An 18,032-nucleotide genomic window follows, 5' to 3' on the forward strand; every position below is an offset into this window, starting at 1 on the left:
CACTAACTAACAGCAGAGATTCACCAGTATACAATGCAACACCTGTAGCAGCTGTAAGGCTTGATTTTTCCGCCACTTTCGCGAGTTCTTCTGCGGCTGCATCGAGATAATCAACGTTAAATGGCAAAATTTTCCCCCCTTGTGCTCGAGATATTAGGGTTCGGCGCCATAAAAAAAGTCAACATAACCGATAAAAAAATGCTTAGACAAAGCGAGAATTTGGCGGTTCCACTTCAAAAACGTCGACTTAATAGGGTTGTCGAGATAACCGAGGTCGAGATAAGCGGGTTCCACTGTGTGTGTGTGTGTGTGTGTGTGTGTGTGTGTGTGTGTGTGTGTGTGTGTGTGTGTGTGTGTGTGTGTATATATATATATATATATATATATATATATATATATATATATATATATATATATAAAAAGTTCCAATGTAACCATGGATTATTAGCATTAAAATTCAACAATGCCCAATATCAATATATTTGCACAAGTGTCACTACAATACTTAATAATAAAACTAATATTTCATGGACAACATGGACTAATCCATTTTAAATGGTCCATGTTTTGTCACACAACTGATTGGCCAAGGAGCCAAGTGGTGTTCTGGTTTAGATATTATTTAGAAAAAAAATTAAAAAAGAAGAATGTAAAAGCAGCCGAAGTCTTCCTTTATAGAGGCGCTCTGAATAAATAGGTTTTCTGTTCTTGTCTCAAATATGTCGAAAACTTTTATCTGTGCCAACTGAACATGTGGTAGAGTTGAGGTTAAAAAAACACTGCATGAAAGAGCTCACCAACAAAGACCTACACCTTCTGAAGAGGAAGATACTTTTCAAAAGAAAAGATAGACAAAGAACACATTTTGCATACACGTTTTATTTCATTAAAAATGTCAGGTTAAAGAGAAAATTCTATTTCAAATAAACTAAAAGAAGCCCTATAAAAATTTTATTACAGCAAATATGTCAACAAAAACCAGGGACAGTAGGGACAGAACAAAGAAAGATCTCAGCATCATAGTATATATTTATATATATATATATATATATATATATATATATATATATATATATATATATATATATATATATAGCAAATAAAACAAATGAAGCCCATTACCTTTATGTATAAATATAAACAATTTAAATTAAGCCCTTTATACAACACACACACACAAAAAAAGTGCACATACAAAGACACAATCAGATCTTTCGATTTTGCTGCCCTATTCAAAAAGCTTCACCCTCTCCTGAACAGAGAGATGTTCCCTCAGACTCTGAGAAAGGAAAAACAGAGTTCGACTCATTTCATTCTCCTGTAAATGACATTTGTTTTACTTTGCTCTAAAATACGTCTCAGGGTTCTAACCTTGGATCTGGTTGGTTGGTTTGGTTTCGTACGGTTCTTCAGGAAGTCAGGATTACTTTTTGACTTCATCAAATCTACAATATAACATGCACATGATTAATATGTTTGTGTTTTCTTGTAGGCATGCAAAGGTTTATGGGCGCGTTTACCATAACTTTGGCTCCGTTGCCTGAAAGTCTCGGCACTGTGCTTAACGCGGGTTGTTTCACATTTGACGCCTGAAACACTCAACTCATTGAGCAGTTTCTTACAATGCTGAAAAACACAATCAAATAAGAAACACAGACAATGTATTTAGTAAACACACATGTACAGTGTCCACTTAACAGCAGAGAGACAGAATTCAGCAAATTGAAATGAAAAAGAAATTCGAATATTACTCTGTTGGTAGCCTGCAGCTCCTCCTTTAGTGAGCTGATTTCTTGCTTCAGACACTGAATTTCTGACTCCTTCACTCTTAATGCCACCTACGAACACACAAGTAGTTTTCTATTTGCAACGTCAGGCCTAATCTACGGTACTTAGTTGGAGCCAGGGTTAGCCAAAATACCAATTCCAAAACTCAAATCCCCTTACAAATCATGTATTAATCTACAAAATAATGAAAGAAAAATTCAGAATATAATAGTTACAAAATTAATATCTATGTTTAATAGAGCAGTAGTATAATTGTGCATTTTTCCTTTTTAGCTGTTGTTAGAAACAAGAAAAACTTGGGTCAATTTATAATGCTAGACTGGGTGAGGGTCAGGATGTGCTCTATTGTGTTATATGACCCATTAATGGGGCATTTTATGTCAATTAGAGGGGAAATATTAAGCAAAACTTCCAAGCACGAAATGTGAAATCTCAAGAGGCAAAGGTATTGAAGATGGTAGCAAAACTATCTACCTTATTCATGCCAGCAAATCCTAAACTGTACACACACACGTACTGAGATTTTGGGTCACCCAGATGAGGGTGGGTTCCCTTTTGAGCCTGGTTACTCAAGGTTTTTTCCTCATACCATCTCAAGGACTGTTATATACATAACTGTATGGATAAACTTAGAGGATAAACTTTTATGGACTGATTTATAACTTAAAAATTTATATTCATAATCTATTTACCTCTGTAAAGATGCTTTGGCATAATGTCCATTGTTAAAAGTGTCATACAAATAAAATTAAATAGACAATAAAAATAAAAAAAATTTAAAAAAGTGGACTTGCTGTCTGATAACAGCCCGTTCTTGTGCTTTATTCTACTCATACCTGCAATTTCACTATAATTTATAATATATAATTTACATAAATCATTAATTCTATATTTTTTTTTAGTTTTATAAAATACACAAATACAATATAGTTAAATGAAATGTTGTAGAATATCTGGGAACATCTGTTATCACTAACGAATATAAGCAGTCTTATATATATATATATAAAAACTGCTAGAACAAGAAACTACAGAAAACAAAATTACAATCCTTTTACTGTTACAAAAAACTGAATTTGAACATGCCTTAAAAAGAAATGCTAAACATCCCTTCTTAGGAAATGTTCCCATGTAAGTTGAATTAGCACATTATATTTAAAAAAAAAAGAAAAAAAGGTGAGATATCTGATGTAGATGAACTGTCCGAGGCCAGCTTCTAACCATTTCGGTCAGTCCTGTGCTATAATTACCAATGATACTTATAAATTATGCTTCATCATATATCATGTGTGTGAGGTAAATAACTAAAGGATTTCACCTCCAGCTGAATTACATCTTTGCCCTGAGAGAGCTCTGCTTTATCCATGCCTCCATTCATAGGGGAGTGCATTAAGGAGAGTTCAGCCACCAAGTGCTTATTCAGCTCCTAGGGTGAAAAATCATACACACACGATTTATTAGACAGTTTTGGTGTCTTTTTTCTGCTGCAAAAAACAGATAATCCTTAAACCATTACAAAACCAGACATTATGTCCACTATATTTCCATCCAGGATGTGGTTCTTCTTCAAACTGTAACCACACAATTGTATAGGATGTCTTTGGATGCAGAAGAATTACATGTTCCCTTCTAGGAGACCCAAACCTGTTCCAACATGACCGTGCCCTTGTACATGAAGCTAGCTCTATTACGATATGGTTGACATGTGTTCGAGTGGAAGATCTTGAGAGGACTGCTACTCAGCTCTGACCTTAATCCACCTGAACACCTTTGGGATGAATTAGAATGACTTTACTAACACCTTAATGGCTAAATAAGCACACTCCAAAATCTAGTGGAACATCTTTCTAAAAGAACTGAGGTTATAATAACAGCACAGTTATAGTTCAGGTGTCTAAAACAAACTTTTTGTCCATATAAAGTATGTTTCTAATACACATACTAATATAATGTCAATATTCCTAATGTACAGTTGATTGTAGGTTGTAATTCTGCTTTCAAAACATATTCTCCATTTAAAATTAAACACACAGCACATGATGTCTTACATGACATTGGTCACTAACTCTGGTTCCTTGCCTTGAAAATAGCCAAGGTGAATAGGAACTTCTTTTCTTTGCTGCTGTAACACAGAAAGTCCACCACTATGGGACGATTAAAGGTAAATCTTATATTATCTAATGAAGCAGTGTATCCTGAAATGTAGTTGTGGATGTAGTGAATGTCTTGTCTGCTCATGAGAAATTTACTTGATTGCGTGTGAGGAGTTCTTGGTTGTCTCTCTCTACAGAGCTCAGGGCTTGTCTTTCTGTCTCTATGGCTCGAGTAAGGTGTGCATTCTCCAGGCATTTTTGAGAGTACTGCTCGGACAACACTTCCAGTTCCCTGTGTAGGGAATCCAGCTCGTCTCTGTAAAACACACAAAAAAATTTCAGCCATTCCAATGACTGAGCAACATTTCCGATAACTATCTGTTAAGGTTTCAATGACACAATTCAGATATTCTGCTTTAGCATGGTGTATTCAAATCATATTGGAGATGCATGCATACACGCACTTACTTAAACTGGGCACGCAGCTTGTTGACGTCTGTACTGACTCCATTCTGCTGAGCTTTTTTACTTTTCTCCAGCTCCTCCTTATGAGCTTTGCGCATGGCCTCAATGGCTACACATGCACACGATTAATTAGATGTGAATGTAGCATCCTTATAGAGGGGCTTAAAAGACTACACAATAACAAGTCTGAGGTACTGTAGCAACACTGACAAACAATGAACCTAAGCTTGTTCGTATTTCCTGAATTGGTCTCATACCAGCAATTGTAGCATTGGTTTCTTCTTGGAGTACTCTCTCCTTCTCTTCCAGCAGCTGCTCCACCTCTATCTGATGTTGCCTCTGCATCTCCTCAATCACCCTCTGGTGACTCTGTTCCATGCTGCTAAAGCCAAGTTCACAGGTAACCTAGCACACAAGAAAGAATACACATCCCAATACACACAGTAGTGCAATTCAGAAAGAAAGCTGTCTCTGGACTCCAAACAATTGTTGCATATATAGGCATAACATTATGACCATCTGCCTTATATTGTGTTGGTCTTCCTTTTGCTGCCCAAACAGTCCTGACCTGTTGATCATTAACAGCTTTAACTTCAGCAATTTGAGCTACAGGAGCTCCTCTGTTGGATCGGACCACACGGGCCAGCGTTCACTCCCCACGTGCATCAATGCACCTTGGCCGCCCATGACCCTGTCACCGGTTCATCACTTTTTTTTTTTTTTTATAAAGATTCTGACCACTGCAGACCAGGAACACCCCACAAGAGTTGCAGTGTTGGAGATGCACTGACCCAGTCGTCTAGTCGTCACAATTTGGCCCTTGTCAAACTCGCTCAAATCCTAACGCTTGCCCATTTTTCCTGCTTCGAAAACATCAAGTTTGAGGACAAAATGTTCACTTGCTGCCTGATATATAAATGTTCACTTGCTGCCTGAGCCAAATTGCAGCATTAAAGCAACAAACCTGTCTTTTCTGATGTCAGAAATATAGTGAGTACCTAAACAAATGAGTACCTTCAGTGTCTCCAGTTCCTTTTCATAGGCCTTCCTCAAGGTGTTTGGATCGCCCCTGTGAATCTCATCTTCCAAGCATCGAATCTGCAATTCCAACTCATTGATTCTGTCCTTCATAGTAGTCACAGAAAGTTTGCCATCTTCATTACTGGATTCTGTAGGGGAGGTAGTCTGTGACTGGCTCCGAGTGTAATACTCATGGAGACTATTTATCTCTTCTTCGTGGATTTGCTGAAGTTCCTGAAGCTTTTTCTGTAACTCCACCTTCATTTGCTGCACTTCTTGTCCCTTTATCTGGGCATCTGTCTCAGCTGAGATGCGTGCCAGCTTGGCCACCTCTATAACCACGCGATCCTCACGCAGCTTTTCTTCATAACTTTCGGCCTGTTCCTGCAACACTGCCTCCAGTCTGTGACACTCAGCCGGCACCTGCTGATCTTGCAATAGATGCATTTGCCGCTGCAGAGCCACGTGTAATCGGCTGGTCACATATGCTAGAATGGCCTGGAACAACACAGTGCGAAGAAGGACTGGAGAAAGCTCAGACGGTACACCTGCATTCTCATCTAAAGGATGCAGCTGCTTGGAGATAGCCTTGAGGGAATGGGCCTGTGCCCAGAGCTCCATCACTAGACTATCTTTGTCCATGTCTCCTGGAATGTATCCCATCCCTTCACCTTGTTTCTGTTTCGTACATGGTACTAGTTCAGGTAGCCTGAAGTCAGACAGTCCCGTTATAGAACTGGTTCCTTCTTTGGTGTCAAGTGGTGTCACTTTAGATCCAAGATAGAATGGAATATTAAAGGCCTGTGATCCATGTTTCTCCACTGGGTTGTGTAGGTGGTTTGTGTATGTGAGGTATGCTAGTTCTGCTTTCATACACATGTTCGAGATCTCATGCTCATCCAGTGAACACCCTACCTCACCCAACTCCTGATAGTATGAAAACAATTGTGAGTAGTTTCTTGTGACTGGACCTTCATGCCTTCCATTGTAAGACTCCCTAAGGGCCATGGTTTGAGAATGCATCTCTGAAAGGCCCTCTAGGAGATGTTTGCTTGGATGCTCTAGAGCAGAAGCAATCTTCTGGATGACTAATGCTTCTAGGTACAGCATCCTGCTGGTCATCCACTGAGATAAGAGCTTCTCTGGACTTGTATCTTCCTTTTGCAAAGCTTCCTGAAGATCAAAGTTAAGCATCTTATTAGTGGCTGACTTAACTTTAGCATTAGAAGCAGTCTTTTCCAGTACAGTCCCACAATGTTCTCTAGCACCTGGTCTCAGTGACTCATTGGGTATGTTCCACTGATCTTCAATTTCATCAGCAAACTTTTGCTGCTGCTGTTGGAGATGCACATTAATTTCCTGAAGCCTCTCCTCTGTATCACACAACTTGTTTTCCAATGCTTGTATCACAGAGATTACTTGTTCCGATTCATCTCCCTGTGCAACTGGTTGTTCCTCCAAATCACCGAAGCTAAAATTCGTCACCTTCTCCAGAGTTCTTGAAGAGTTCTTTTGAAGATGGTGGTTGACATCTTTTTGCCACATATGTTCAGTCATTTCCAGACTCACACCTGAGCAACCTATTTTAAGAAACACATCTTGCAGCTCCCGTTCCTTCCTATTAAGCTTTTCTTGGTGCTGCTCCAACTGGATTCTAAACCGCTCTTCACATTCCCTCTCGCAGTTTTGCAATGAGCCACGCACGAACTCCAACTCCTCGCATACTTGCTCATAGTTATGCTCAATATCATAGTAGAGCGTCTCCTCATGCTCAAGCCGTGCCTGCAACTTACTCAACTCGCTGTCTGATTCATCTAGCTGGTTCCGCAACTCTTGGCACTTTCTTTCCAATTGCTCCACAATGCCCCCTGTTGGCATTTTTTGCAGCTTTGCTTCTGTTTGCATAAGTCGCTCCAGATCTTTCCCACGCTTCTCTGCATGTTCGAGACTATCGCTGAGACTCCTCCTCTCCCTTTCCTGACTCTCTTCCAGGAGGCACAAGTGTCTCTGTAGGCGAACATCTTTCAGTGCCTGCGCCTCCTCTGTTGCCTTCAGACGTCCTGAAACTTCTTCCAAACAATTTCGCAATTCATCCAGCTCGTTCTCACGTTCTTTTAAGGTAGCTTCAGTTTTCTCTAATTTCAACTCAGTTTTACGTAAGGAGTCCAGACTGCCATTCAACTCGGCATGGAAACATGCCTCAGAGTGTTTAAACTCCCTGCTTTCTCGGTCACTTCTCTCATTCACAGCCTTCAGTTCATTATGGAGCGTTTGAAGCTCCAACTCCCACTGCCATTCTGTTTGCACGGACACTGAAGGAAATGTGGCTGGTGATGTTTGCATGTAAAGATCAGTCTAAAACAAACCAAAAAAAATCTACTTAGTTATGCAATAACAGAACTCTATAAGTAGCAGCATACATATCAGATAGCTATGCATTCAAAAATAGGGGACACCAAGAAACGAGCAATAAATTATAGAACTCAAAGATTTTCTCAATACATTGGGGATGCCTCATACTATTTAGGTTTCTTGAAGTACAAATTTGTAAAGATTTCTTTAATTCTTGAATAAATATAAAATTATAAATGGAAAAAAAAACAGATCTAATTCTTTGGTTTGAACTCAAATGCTCCATGTAAAACCCTAAAACAAAAAGTTTCTGTCTGGTTACAAGTATAAAAAAAACAAACCCTTAAAGGTTAAAGCTCTTGACTAGTAAAATAACTACGGAAGAACCAAATCATCATCATCTTTCGGCTGCTCCCATTAGTGGCCGCCACTGCGGCACATCCATCTACATACCACCTTGTCTGCTACATCTGGTTCTTTCTCTAAACCATACAACATGGTAGGTCTTACCACAGTCTAATACACTATCACTCTTGCAGATACCCTTCTATCACAATCACTCCTGCAATCACTCTTCTCCACCCACTCCACCATGCCTGCATGCTTTTCTTCACTTCTCTAACAAACTCTCCATTACATTGCACGGTTGACCCCAAGTACCTGAACTCCTCCACCTTCTCCTCCCTGTAACCGCACCACTCCACTGCCCTCCCTCTCATTCACACACATGTACTCTGTCTTACTCCTACTGACTTTCATTCCGCTTCTCTCCAGTGCGTACCTCCAGCTCTCCAAGATCTTCTCAACCTGCTCCAAACACTCACAAATCACGATATCTGAAGAAATAACCAGTATATTGATATAAATAGAACTAGAATTAAATCCACTCTTCGTTACTATGGGACTTTGAGGTTCTATGCAGAGATACGTTCAGGTATGTAAAGTACCGTTTAGAATAGATTTGCTAATCCTTTCAGGATTCATGGGCAATCCAAAAACCCTTTAAGTACTGCATTTTTAACCTTTTATTAATAGTTTGTAGACTCTTGCAATAGTTTAACTCAAGATGTAGGTACCTCTTTCTTTTCTTTAATTTGTGCATTAGAAATGTCATTACGGACATTCACCCCATCAACCTCTGCGTTCTTCTGATTACTTGGTTCACTGGTGACAATACTGGATCTCACCATGAGCGGTGATGTGTCTGTGGACCTTGTAATGCTCCACGCATCATCAGTAAGCACCACTGTGCTGGAGCTTGGGAGAGGTTCTTCAGGAGTTGATGCAGGAGCAGGGGGGATGTAGTCACCAAAGGCATACTCAGACTCTATCCCTGATTGCCTGCTGAGTGTCTCCCTTGTGTTCCGCATGTGACTAAACTCAGACCAGTCAAAGGTTTTGTACCGTCCTTCTTTGCGTCGTTCAGCAACACTGCTCCTTCTCTCCTTCTCCTCGGTACATGAGTTCGACACAAAGGGGTATTTACATTCCAAATCCATACCCATTGGCACTTTCGAAGGAACAGAGCTGAGAAAGAATAAAACAAAAAAGAGCATGTTTATCATTTCATGTGTCACGTGTGAAAAGGCAACAAAGTAGCATTAGCTACGAGTTTATTATGCAATTTCTTATGCTTTATCATCTAACAAACATGGAGGACATTGTCAGTTAGTAATTGACTAAGATTTTGTTTTTACCACGTGACATCAGGGGCAACAGACGTCTGAACATTCTTCTTAACTGCCTCAATCCAGTTTCGCCGAATCCCTGAGGTCATTGCACAGAGTGTAAAAACTCCATCCTTTGTCTACAAAAAGTTCAGAGACATGATCATGTAGTGCAAGTAGTATGTGCATCATGCAATCTTCACCGAAAAAACATACGACATTATAACCGGTGAGTGAATAACACTGATAATCTCTTTATCATGGCACCTGTTTGTGGGTGTGATATTATTAGGCTGCAAGTGAACATTTTGTCCATTAGTTTTGTGTGTTCAAAAACAGTAAAAATGGGCAAGCGTAAGGATTTGAGCGAGTTTGACGAGGGCCAAATTGTGACGTTTAGACGACTGGGTCAGAGCATCATCCAAAACTGCAGCTCTTGTGGGATGTTCTCGGTCTGCAGTGGTCAGTATATATTAAAAGTGTTCCAAGGAAGAAACAGTGGTGATCCGGTGACAGGGCGGCTGAGGCTTATTGAGGCACATGGGGAGCGAAGGCTTGTCCGTGTGGTCCGATCCAACCGACGAGCTTCTGTAGCTCAAATTGTTGAAGTTAATGGTGTTAATGCTCGACGGGTCAGGACTGTTTTGGCAGCAAAAGGGGGACCAACACAATATTAGGCAGGTGGTCATAATGTTATGCCTGATCTGTGTATATTATTCAGCTCTAAATCTCAAAATAAATCTGCACATTGACCACAGCAGGTTGAGCAGAATATTTAGTAGGGTCCCTAATAAGTACAGTTACACTTGGTGTTAAATATACACGTCTAATGTTATAGACATTAGAGTCCAATAAAAGCTGTGGTAATCTGGTTCAATAATGTCTTTGCTGTTTAATAAAAACATTAGTAAACAATCGGAAAAAAAGTACTCAAACACACAATGCCACATGCAAAACTTATAAAAGGAGTACGTACATGAATTTGAAAGCCATAGTTCCTCTGCACAGGAAAATCTGTGATGTCATAACATGTGGACAGGTTGATTTCTCCATCCAGATCCGCAGCCTAAAAGAAATAATGCCTGATCTCTGAGCACTGGAAGATGCCAGGTATTCTGGACAAGCCAAATCATTTCTATCAGTTATATTATTCATACCTCTTCAGCAACTGAATCCCTGTAGAATCTTAAACTCTGGTTAGTAAGAACAAACCAGTGCTTCCTCCACTGGAATATAAGAAGGGGGGAGGAAAAAAAAAAAAAAAAAAAAAAAAAAAAAAATACACCACATCAGATCGTTTCAACTTAAGAAACATTTTTCTCCAATATGTTCAGGCGTCCCATTTACCTTTCCGTCTTCTCCCAATCTCGTCATCCATCCCTTCTTAAAATTTAACAGGTCAGGCTGTGAGAAGGATGAAAAAAAATAAATCAAATGGATAATGCTTGCTTGTTTAAATTCAGCATCAGTGCAGTGTTTTGTTGGCTGTACCCACCGTGGATGTGTGTTCAGCCAGATTGCGCTCCAGTGATTTGGAACGTCGGCAGGTGGAGGCAGAGACCCCGACACCAGCTGCACCTTGACCACGAGCAAGCGCCTGCAGGAAACAAAACCATCCCCAGAATTCACCTTCTCTGGATCTAAATCGAAGCCTGATCAGTATCTTAAACGCGATGTAAATGGTCATGCCAGGTACCCGTGTTGTGCTGTGGCTTGCTCTGTCGTTTTGATCACATTCAGCAGCTGAGCAGGTGGATGATGTTGTAGGCATACCATTTTCTTGCTCAAACTGACTAATCACCTGTGGTCGCCTGAAACACAACAAAATTATTAAAAAAAGAAAATTAACCACAATAAAGGTTTTCTCTAAAGAAGAAAGTCCTTGAAGTACCACATATAGTCAGAGGTGAATTGTGACAAAAGTCAGGGGGCCTTCAGAGAGTTTTTTGGACCTTAATAGCATTTTTAGAAATGTATATAAACCACAAAATGCATACATCCATTGCACTTATCCTACTCAGGATTACAGGGAAGGCTGGAGCCTCTACCAGGGAACTCCCCCCCCTGGATAAAGTGAAAATCCACTGCAGGGCACAATCACACACACTCATTCACTCACTACAGACAATTTGGAAATGGGATTTTAAAAAATGCAGATTATTTAAATGATGTCCTGATGCATGAAAATTTTACACACACAGGACAAGTGGAATTCCAACCCCCACTCCTTGGGCAAACGTGTTACCACTAAGCCACTTCATGTTTTTACAAAAATGTTCAGCAACAGCAATTCTGCTTCACATCATCACAGTGTTGTGTTTTGTGCCTTGTAAGATTAAACAGAAGTAAAGAGATTGCTAGTTTGCATCTGGATGCAGTGAATAAAGCAACAAGAGTCATGCAAAATGTGTCAAAAATGCATAAAATCTTCAATAAATAAACATTAAATTGAGATAAACACACCAATACTGGTCTTCCATTTTGCAAGTTTGCTCCCAATGACAATCGATCGTTTCACCAGAGAACCTGAAGCCATTTAAGCATGTTTAGCTAGTTTATCGTGTGTTTCCCATTAACATAAAGAACTAACACCACTCAAACTTTATATAAAGAAAAATACAGCCCTGTATACATGACTTTATATAGAGCAATAAACATTGAATAAAAGTATTTAAAATTACTTTGACCACATGGCACTTCTCTTACCTGCGATGCTTTCCGAACAGACGGTACACCTCCTCTCTTCCAGGGCTGTGTGTTCTGCGTGTTTCACCTCTTCCACGCCTGAGAAAGTGAGATCTCCTAGTATGTACCTGCTGCTGTCCCTTCTCTTCCATTACACTAATTATCTGCCCTTCCCAAAACCGATCACACCTTTAAACCCACGTTTGCAGGTCCCTAAGATCTAAGCCTGGGTGACACAGGAAGCTTAGAACTGGAGCCCACTGTGTAAAGAAGTGGCATGGGTGAGATGTTCACACCTGTAGTACGACTCAGGGCCTGTCTGGGTGTCCTCAGCATCAGATCTTGTCTTCTCCAGAGAACAATAGCCACTTTCTATGCCTTCGCGGCTCTTAGCTGCTGAGAGAGCGAAAGAGGAAAGAAAATAAGAAAGGAGTTCAGGAATGTGAGACTAAGCATGCATTTTTCTGGGAAATCAGCATTCAGGGCTGTATGTCCAGCAATAAAGACAAATAGCGGTCAACGACATGCTTACAATGCGCCTTAGCATCTTTACAACAAAGCAAATGATCCGGATTGAACTGGTCTAAATGGTTATAAATACAGACATTAAAACAAGATGCACATTTTTATTTAGATTGCTTGCCAGGAAGGTTCACAGGGCATGTGGATGAGACTGGATGAATGACAAGTGTGTTTCAGGAATGAGATTCTGGGGTAACAAAAAAGTCTGAGGAGGTGTGTAACTTTCACACAAGCAATCAGATATATAGATTTAAGAATTACAATTGATTCTTTAAAAAAAAAGATTTAGCAGTCCATAGTAAGAGTCTGGTTAAAATTGGAGTACTAGTTTAAATACATTGATTACATCATTGGACCAACTAAACCTATTATCACAGACAATCAAATGTATTGGTTCCTATAGGTATAGAATTTGGTGCCCCATCCTCTTTTTTTTAGGCCACTCCCACTCCAGGTATCAATCCGAATACAAATGTTTGGCGTAACCAAATACACTCGGTTGCACTGTGCCACTAATATCCATTAAAGCAAACAACAAACGGCAAAAAAGAAAACCACTTGGTAATCAAATCTCCCCCAACTCCTGTTTTGCTCTTACCGTTTGTGCTGATGTGAGCAGGCAGTTGACTCAGCAATGAGAATAGATCGGAAGTGATAGAGGAGGTATGTAGGGAGTTGGTGTGGCTCATTCTGCTGCTAGACTGGACTTCTGCGTTCCCATCAAGCTCCTCTGGTTCCTCTTGAAGCCCCGCCCCTGGAGAAGAAGAGAGTGGAGGACCAACCTCCACACCCTCCAGACCACTGCCACTTGTGTCTTTACTACCACAATGACCAACACTAAAGCCTTCAGCACCAATCCTGGTGTGTACATCCCCAATATTACCATTTTGTTTAATGTCCATGCTGGAAAGACTATAATTACTCGTAGTGGTTTTACTGTTTTCAGGGCCTCCTTTCTTGGTGCTGCTCCTGCTAAGACTGCTGCAGCCGGTGTTTAGGATGTAGTTGCGATTGCTGCCATCGGATACCTGGTTTCTTTCAGATACTGCATGCTTCTTTAGGTTATACTGAGGAAGGGTTAGAGAAAAAGAAAAGATGAATGAGTGGGGGAAATGGGGTGGGTGCGGCTGGAGCAAAAAGCCACCCGTTCCTTTAACAGTCATTTTTTTTCTCCATAAGTGAGATCATTTCAATTAATTATACTAATGTTGTACTAACCTGCCCTTCACCATACACACAAACTACTGCACTTAAATAATTGCACATCAGCCAGACAAATTGCAGTCCTATACAGTAACCCTCTCAGACAATCAGACACACACACACACACACACACACACACACACACACACACACACACACACACACACACACAAACAGTCTGCTGTCAGCAAGCAGAGGCAGAAGACTGAGAAAGAGAAGTAAATCAAGCAGACAGAGATATGTGCACAGCAGTTAGAGGCATAATTAAACTGAAGTAGTTGAATATTTAAAGGCACAGCAAGCAAAATTAGTATGCTGCTTAAACATGTACAAGATTTCTTTGATTTTCTTTTTTTAAACAATACAAAACTATTTTCACTTCTTATATCTTGCTGCATTCTCCATTCTGTTTTTCTATTATAGACAAAAGTTTGTGGACACCCAACCATAAGGTCCATATTTATTTTTTTGAACAACCTATCACATATTCAGCCACCATTTCCACTTGATTTTGGACTGTATTTGTAGAGATTCGTGCTCAGTCAGCCACAACACAAGCACTAGTAAATTCAGGTATGATGTAGGGTGAGTACCTTTGTGGTAATAATTGGAGAGACACACTTGGGAAAACAGAAACAACCACATATGGCTGGAAAAGTAAGGAAACCCAATACTAGAATTATGATCGCAGGTGAAAATCTATGATCAAAAGCACATACCAGTGGAAGTGTTTGCTCTCTCCTTCTCTTCCTTAGGTTCGCTTTTGCAGTACTAAGGTAAACAAGCAGATTTTCTTGCCACCTGTTAAAAGCACTTGTTTATATTTCAAAGCAAAATAATGAAGGCATATTAATAAAGTCAACCATAAAAATAATTTATAATAAATTGGATAGAGTTTCCAATTGTGGCATCCACCTTAGTGCACAAGAAGTACATCTTCAGCAGATAACATTAAAAAGTAGTAGGGAAACAGTAGTGTTTTACCCAGCAATGTTCTCTGCATTTTCTGTCCTTATGTAATAATCTCGGTCACTGAAACACATGCGTAGACTGTTGCAAAATCTGGTCTGGGCTGAAGCATCATGCACATCGCTGCACTGGCTCATGGTCACGCTGCCCTGGGGCAGAGTACCCGGCTAACACACACACACACAAAATAATAATAATAATTTAAAAAAGCAGTAGCGAAGCAAAGCGCACTACAATATAAAAGTTTCCTTCTTTTTTTTAAATACCATCTCATCCAAAGAATAGCGCAGAAGCCCATTCTCATGCAGTATGAAATACCGCCGCTGCCATTTCTGTGGTTTAAAAAAATAATATTTGGTCAGGAAAAATACATCAAGTGGAAATGTCTATCAAAACACCATGATGTTCCTTACTCTGTTCTTGTGGGATACATTTTGAAAATCTATACCCTCTGGTGCTAGAAGAAGCCAACCAGCTTTCACAGGTTTAGTCTTTAGAGATAAGAGAGAGAGAGAGAGAGAGAGAGAGACAGAGAGACAGAGAGAGAGACAAACAAACATTAAAACATGCATGCAAACAAAACTCAGCACATAGACTGTACTTTTATTTTCTATACTTCTTTTAATTGTCAATTAATTTGTACTCTATTAAATAGTTTTTTTTAAGGTTTTATTAATTGCGTATCTAAATACCCCTGCATTGTATCACTTATTCTGCCAACAAAGCTGCTCATTAAACATGAATTAAAGTGAGTTTCACATGCAGTCACTGTCCTTCAATTCAAAACAGGATCATTCAGTGTGTCCAGTATCCTTACACTGTGGAAATAAACTCTGGCCAGCATTTATCACAAAAGAATCTTACACAACAAGACAGTCACATATTTATTATAAATAAAAAAAACCTAATATTAACATTGACTTTCTCAGGCGTTCAAATACTTATTTGCAGCTGTATCATACAAATAAATAGTTAAGAAAATCATACATTGTGAATTCTGGATTTGGTTTTTTTTTTTAGATTATGTCTCTCACAGTGGACATGCACCTACGATGACAATTTCAGACCCCTCCATGATTTCTAAGTGGGAGAACTTGCAAAATAGCAGGGTGTTCAAATACTTATTTTCCTCACTATACATATATATACATATATATATATATATATATATATATATATATATATATATATATATATATACATTCCGCGATAAACTGGGGGTGTGAGATTCGAACCGTGGTAAAGTGGGTGATTACTGTATATATAATAAATAACACACACACACTATATATCACACACACTACATACATATATATATATATATATATATATATATATATATATATATATATATATATAGAGAGAGAGAGAGAGAGTTTAAAATTGCTTTAGGATACATTCTTTATTTGTTCTATTTAAACAGTTGAAAAGTATAAACTGTTGGTTACTAAATTAGAAATAAATATTTATTTACAGAACTTACTGCCAAATCAAAAAATATATATTTTATTGATTATAAAATAATGATCCAGGTAACAGTAACTCCAGATCCACATAAACACTACACTTTTTGCTTGTTTCAACACACACACACACACACACACACACACACACACACACACAGTATTTCAGTATTTAGATAATGACTTGACCACTGAAGTGGGGTATATAATTGTTTAAGAGATCAACATTCTCAAGACATGGATTATAAGAAGAAAAAATCTCATATATATAAACATACAGTTTATAACTACTAAAAGATAAGTGATAACAGGAATGAATTTGCTCTATATAGACAGTTGAAAAGTCCAAAGTATTGATGGCAACTCAATTAAAGAAAAAACTGTTTGTGATCAAATTGACCAAAATAAATACTATTTTATTGATTATAAACGATATTCAAAAATAATCCAGAGAAATAAACGAGGTAATAGGGTGATCCATCCACACCCCACTTGGCTTGTTGATTATTTTTCAACAAACACACACACACACACACACACACACACACACACACACACGCGTGTTTTTTCAGTATTTAGATGAGGGCATGACCTCGGAGTTGGAGTTTAAAATTTAAATCGAACCCAAGACTAGGATTATGGGAGGAAAAAGAAAGAAAGAAAAGGTGTTGAGTTCTTACTGCGTGTAAATCGGATTCACTGAGTGTGTGGGACTCGACGGTTCTGAAGCAGTTCTGGCATTTCCTCTTGTTAAAGATGTTCGCCTGGAAGCGCCGACAGCGGTTTTCTCTTGGGCACAACATTTTTATGTTTTCCCTTATAATTTACACATTACACTGGAAGGTTCACGTCTTCAGGGCGCTTTCTAATTAACCCAGGAGATGAAGCAGTAATAATAGCTACAGGTGACAACAGCGCGTCACGTGACTCCCCGCCCCACTCCACCATGCATTACATCACGTGATCGTGCACAATTAATATTGATATAGTTTTAATTAATATAGTATTAGTACTCCTTTTGGATTTCTTTTTAAATAAAAAGTGAGCAAGTAAACAAAAAGGGTTATAAAGGTCTTTTTAAACGCATTAAAATACCGAAAGTGCTCATCTTATGAGAATTATGTTAATAATTTCGTGCTTGTTTTCTAAAAAGCAGTGTTTTTTGTTTTCTGCGTTACATATTTAAAAGGAGAGACTGTTTTCTATTGTTTGATTCTATCGAATTGTATTGAGACACAAAGTTTAGCGAGAACTGCGCGACTACGCTGATCTCACGGCAGGTTCTCGTGAAACAAATCACAAATTTGGTGAAGAAAGTGAAAGTTGGCCAAATAAAAAATACCCATAAAGTAAAATGTGCTCATGCAGACTGTTCATTAAAGTGTGTATTCAATGAGGAGCATCTGTGTGGTACTGACTGGAAACTACAACCTGATTAATGAAATGTTTCAGTACAGTAACATCAAGAGTAACAGACTTGGGGGCAAAAAATTAGGCCATATCCAAACATTAAGCATTTATAAAGGCTTTTTATTTTGTTACAGATACAATATACCACAGTAAAATTCTTTCTTCGTATATCCCAGCGATGTTAGTAAGCCAGGGTCAGCCATGATATAGCACCCCTGGAGCACAGAGGGGCTCAAGGGCCCAATAATTGCCGCCTTGGCGATAATAGCGCTTTAATCCTGAATCTTCCGTTCAGTAAATGAGCTTTAACCACTGAACTTCTTAATGGTCTTAACTGGGGACATGGTAATTCATTGGTTAAATGTTAGACTTCTGATCTGAAGATCGCCACAGCA

General features: G+C 39.0%; 1 protein-coding gene across 5 annotated transcripts; it reads right to left on the bottom strand.

Moving 5' to 3' along the window:
- Window positions 1-1,080: 1,080 nt before the first annotated feature.
- LOC124396976 (myosin phosphatase Rho-interacting protein) lies at window positions 1,081-17,121 on the bottom strand. 5 transcript variants are annotated; one of them, XM_046866389.1, is made up of 23 exons: window positions 16,908-17,121; window positions 15,178-15,255; window positions 15,031-15,096; window positions 14,780-14,931; window positions 14,515-14,566; window positions 13,191-13,659; window positions 12,367-12,466; window positions 11,082-11,196; window positions 10,881-10,982; window positions 10,733-10,789; window positions 10,543-10,611; window positions 10,362-10,451; window positions 9,416-9,525; window positions 8,795-9,245; window positions 5,361-7,721; window positions 4,604-4,751; window positions 4,350-4,455; window positions 4,038-4,197; window positions 3,107-3,214; window positions 1,752-1,838; window positions 1,521-1,626; window positions 1,372-1,445; window positions 1,081-1,279 (listed from the first exon to the last, which is right to left on the bottom strand). In XM_046866389.1, the coding sequence occupies exons 1-23, from the start codon at window positions 17,028-17,030 to the stop codon at window positions 1,229-1,231; spliced, it is 5,235 nt and encodes a 1,744-aa protein (XP_046722345.1). In that variant the 5' UTR covers window positions 17,031-17,121; the 3' UTR covers window positions 1,081-1,228. The 5 variants fall into 5 exon arrangements, with proteins under 5 accessions (XP_046722345.1, XP_046722347.1, XP_046722344.1 ...); XM_046866391.1 differs by having other exon boundaries at window positions 8,906-9,245; window positions 14,515-14,596; XM_046866388.1 differs by having other exon boundaries at window positions 12,367-12,463; window positions 14,515-14,596; window positions 16,908-17,120.
- Window positions 17,122-18,032: the final 911 nt, after the last annotated feature.

The sequence above is a fragment of the Silurus meridionalis genome, chromosome 14 (assembly GCF_014805685.1).
Source record: "Silurus meridionalis isolate SWU-2019-XX chromosome 14, ASM1480568v1, whole genome shotgun sequence".
Lineage (NCBI taxonomy): Eukaryota > Metazoa > Chordata > Actinopteri > Siluriformes > Siluridae > Silurus > Silurus meridionalis.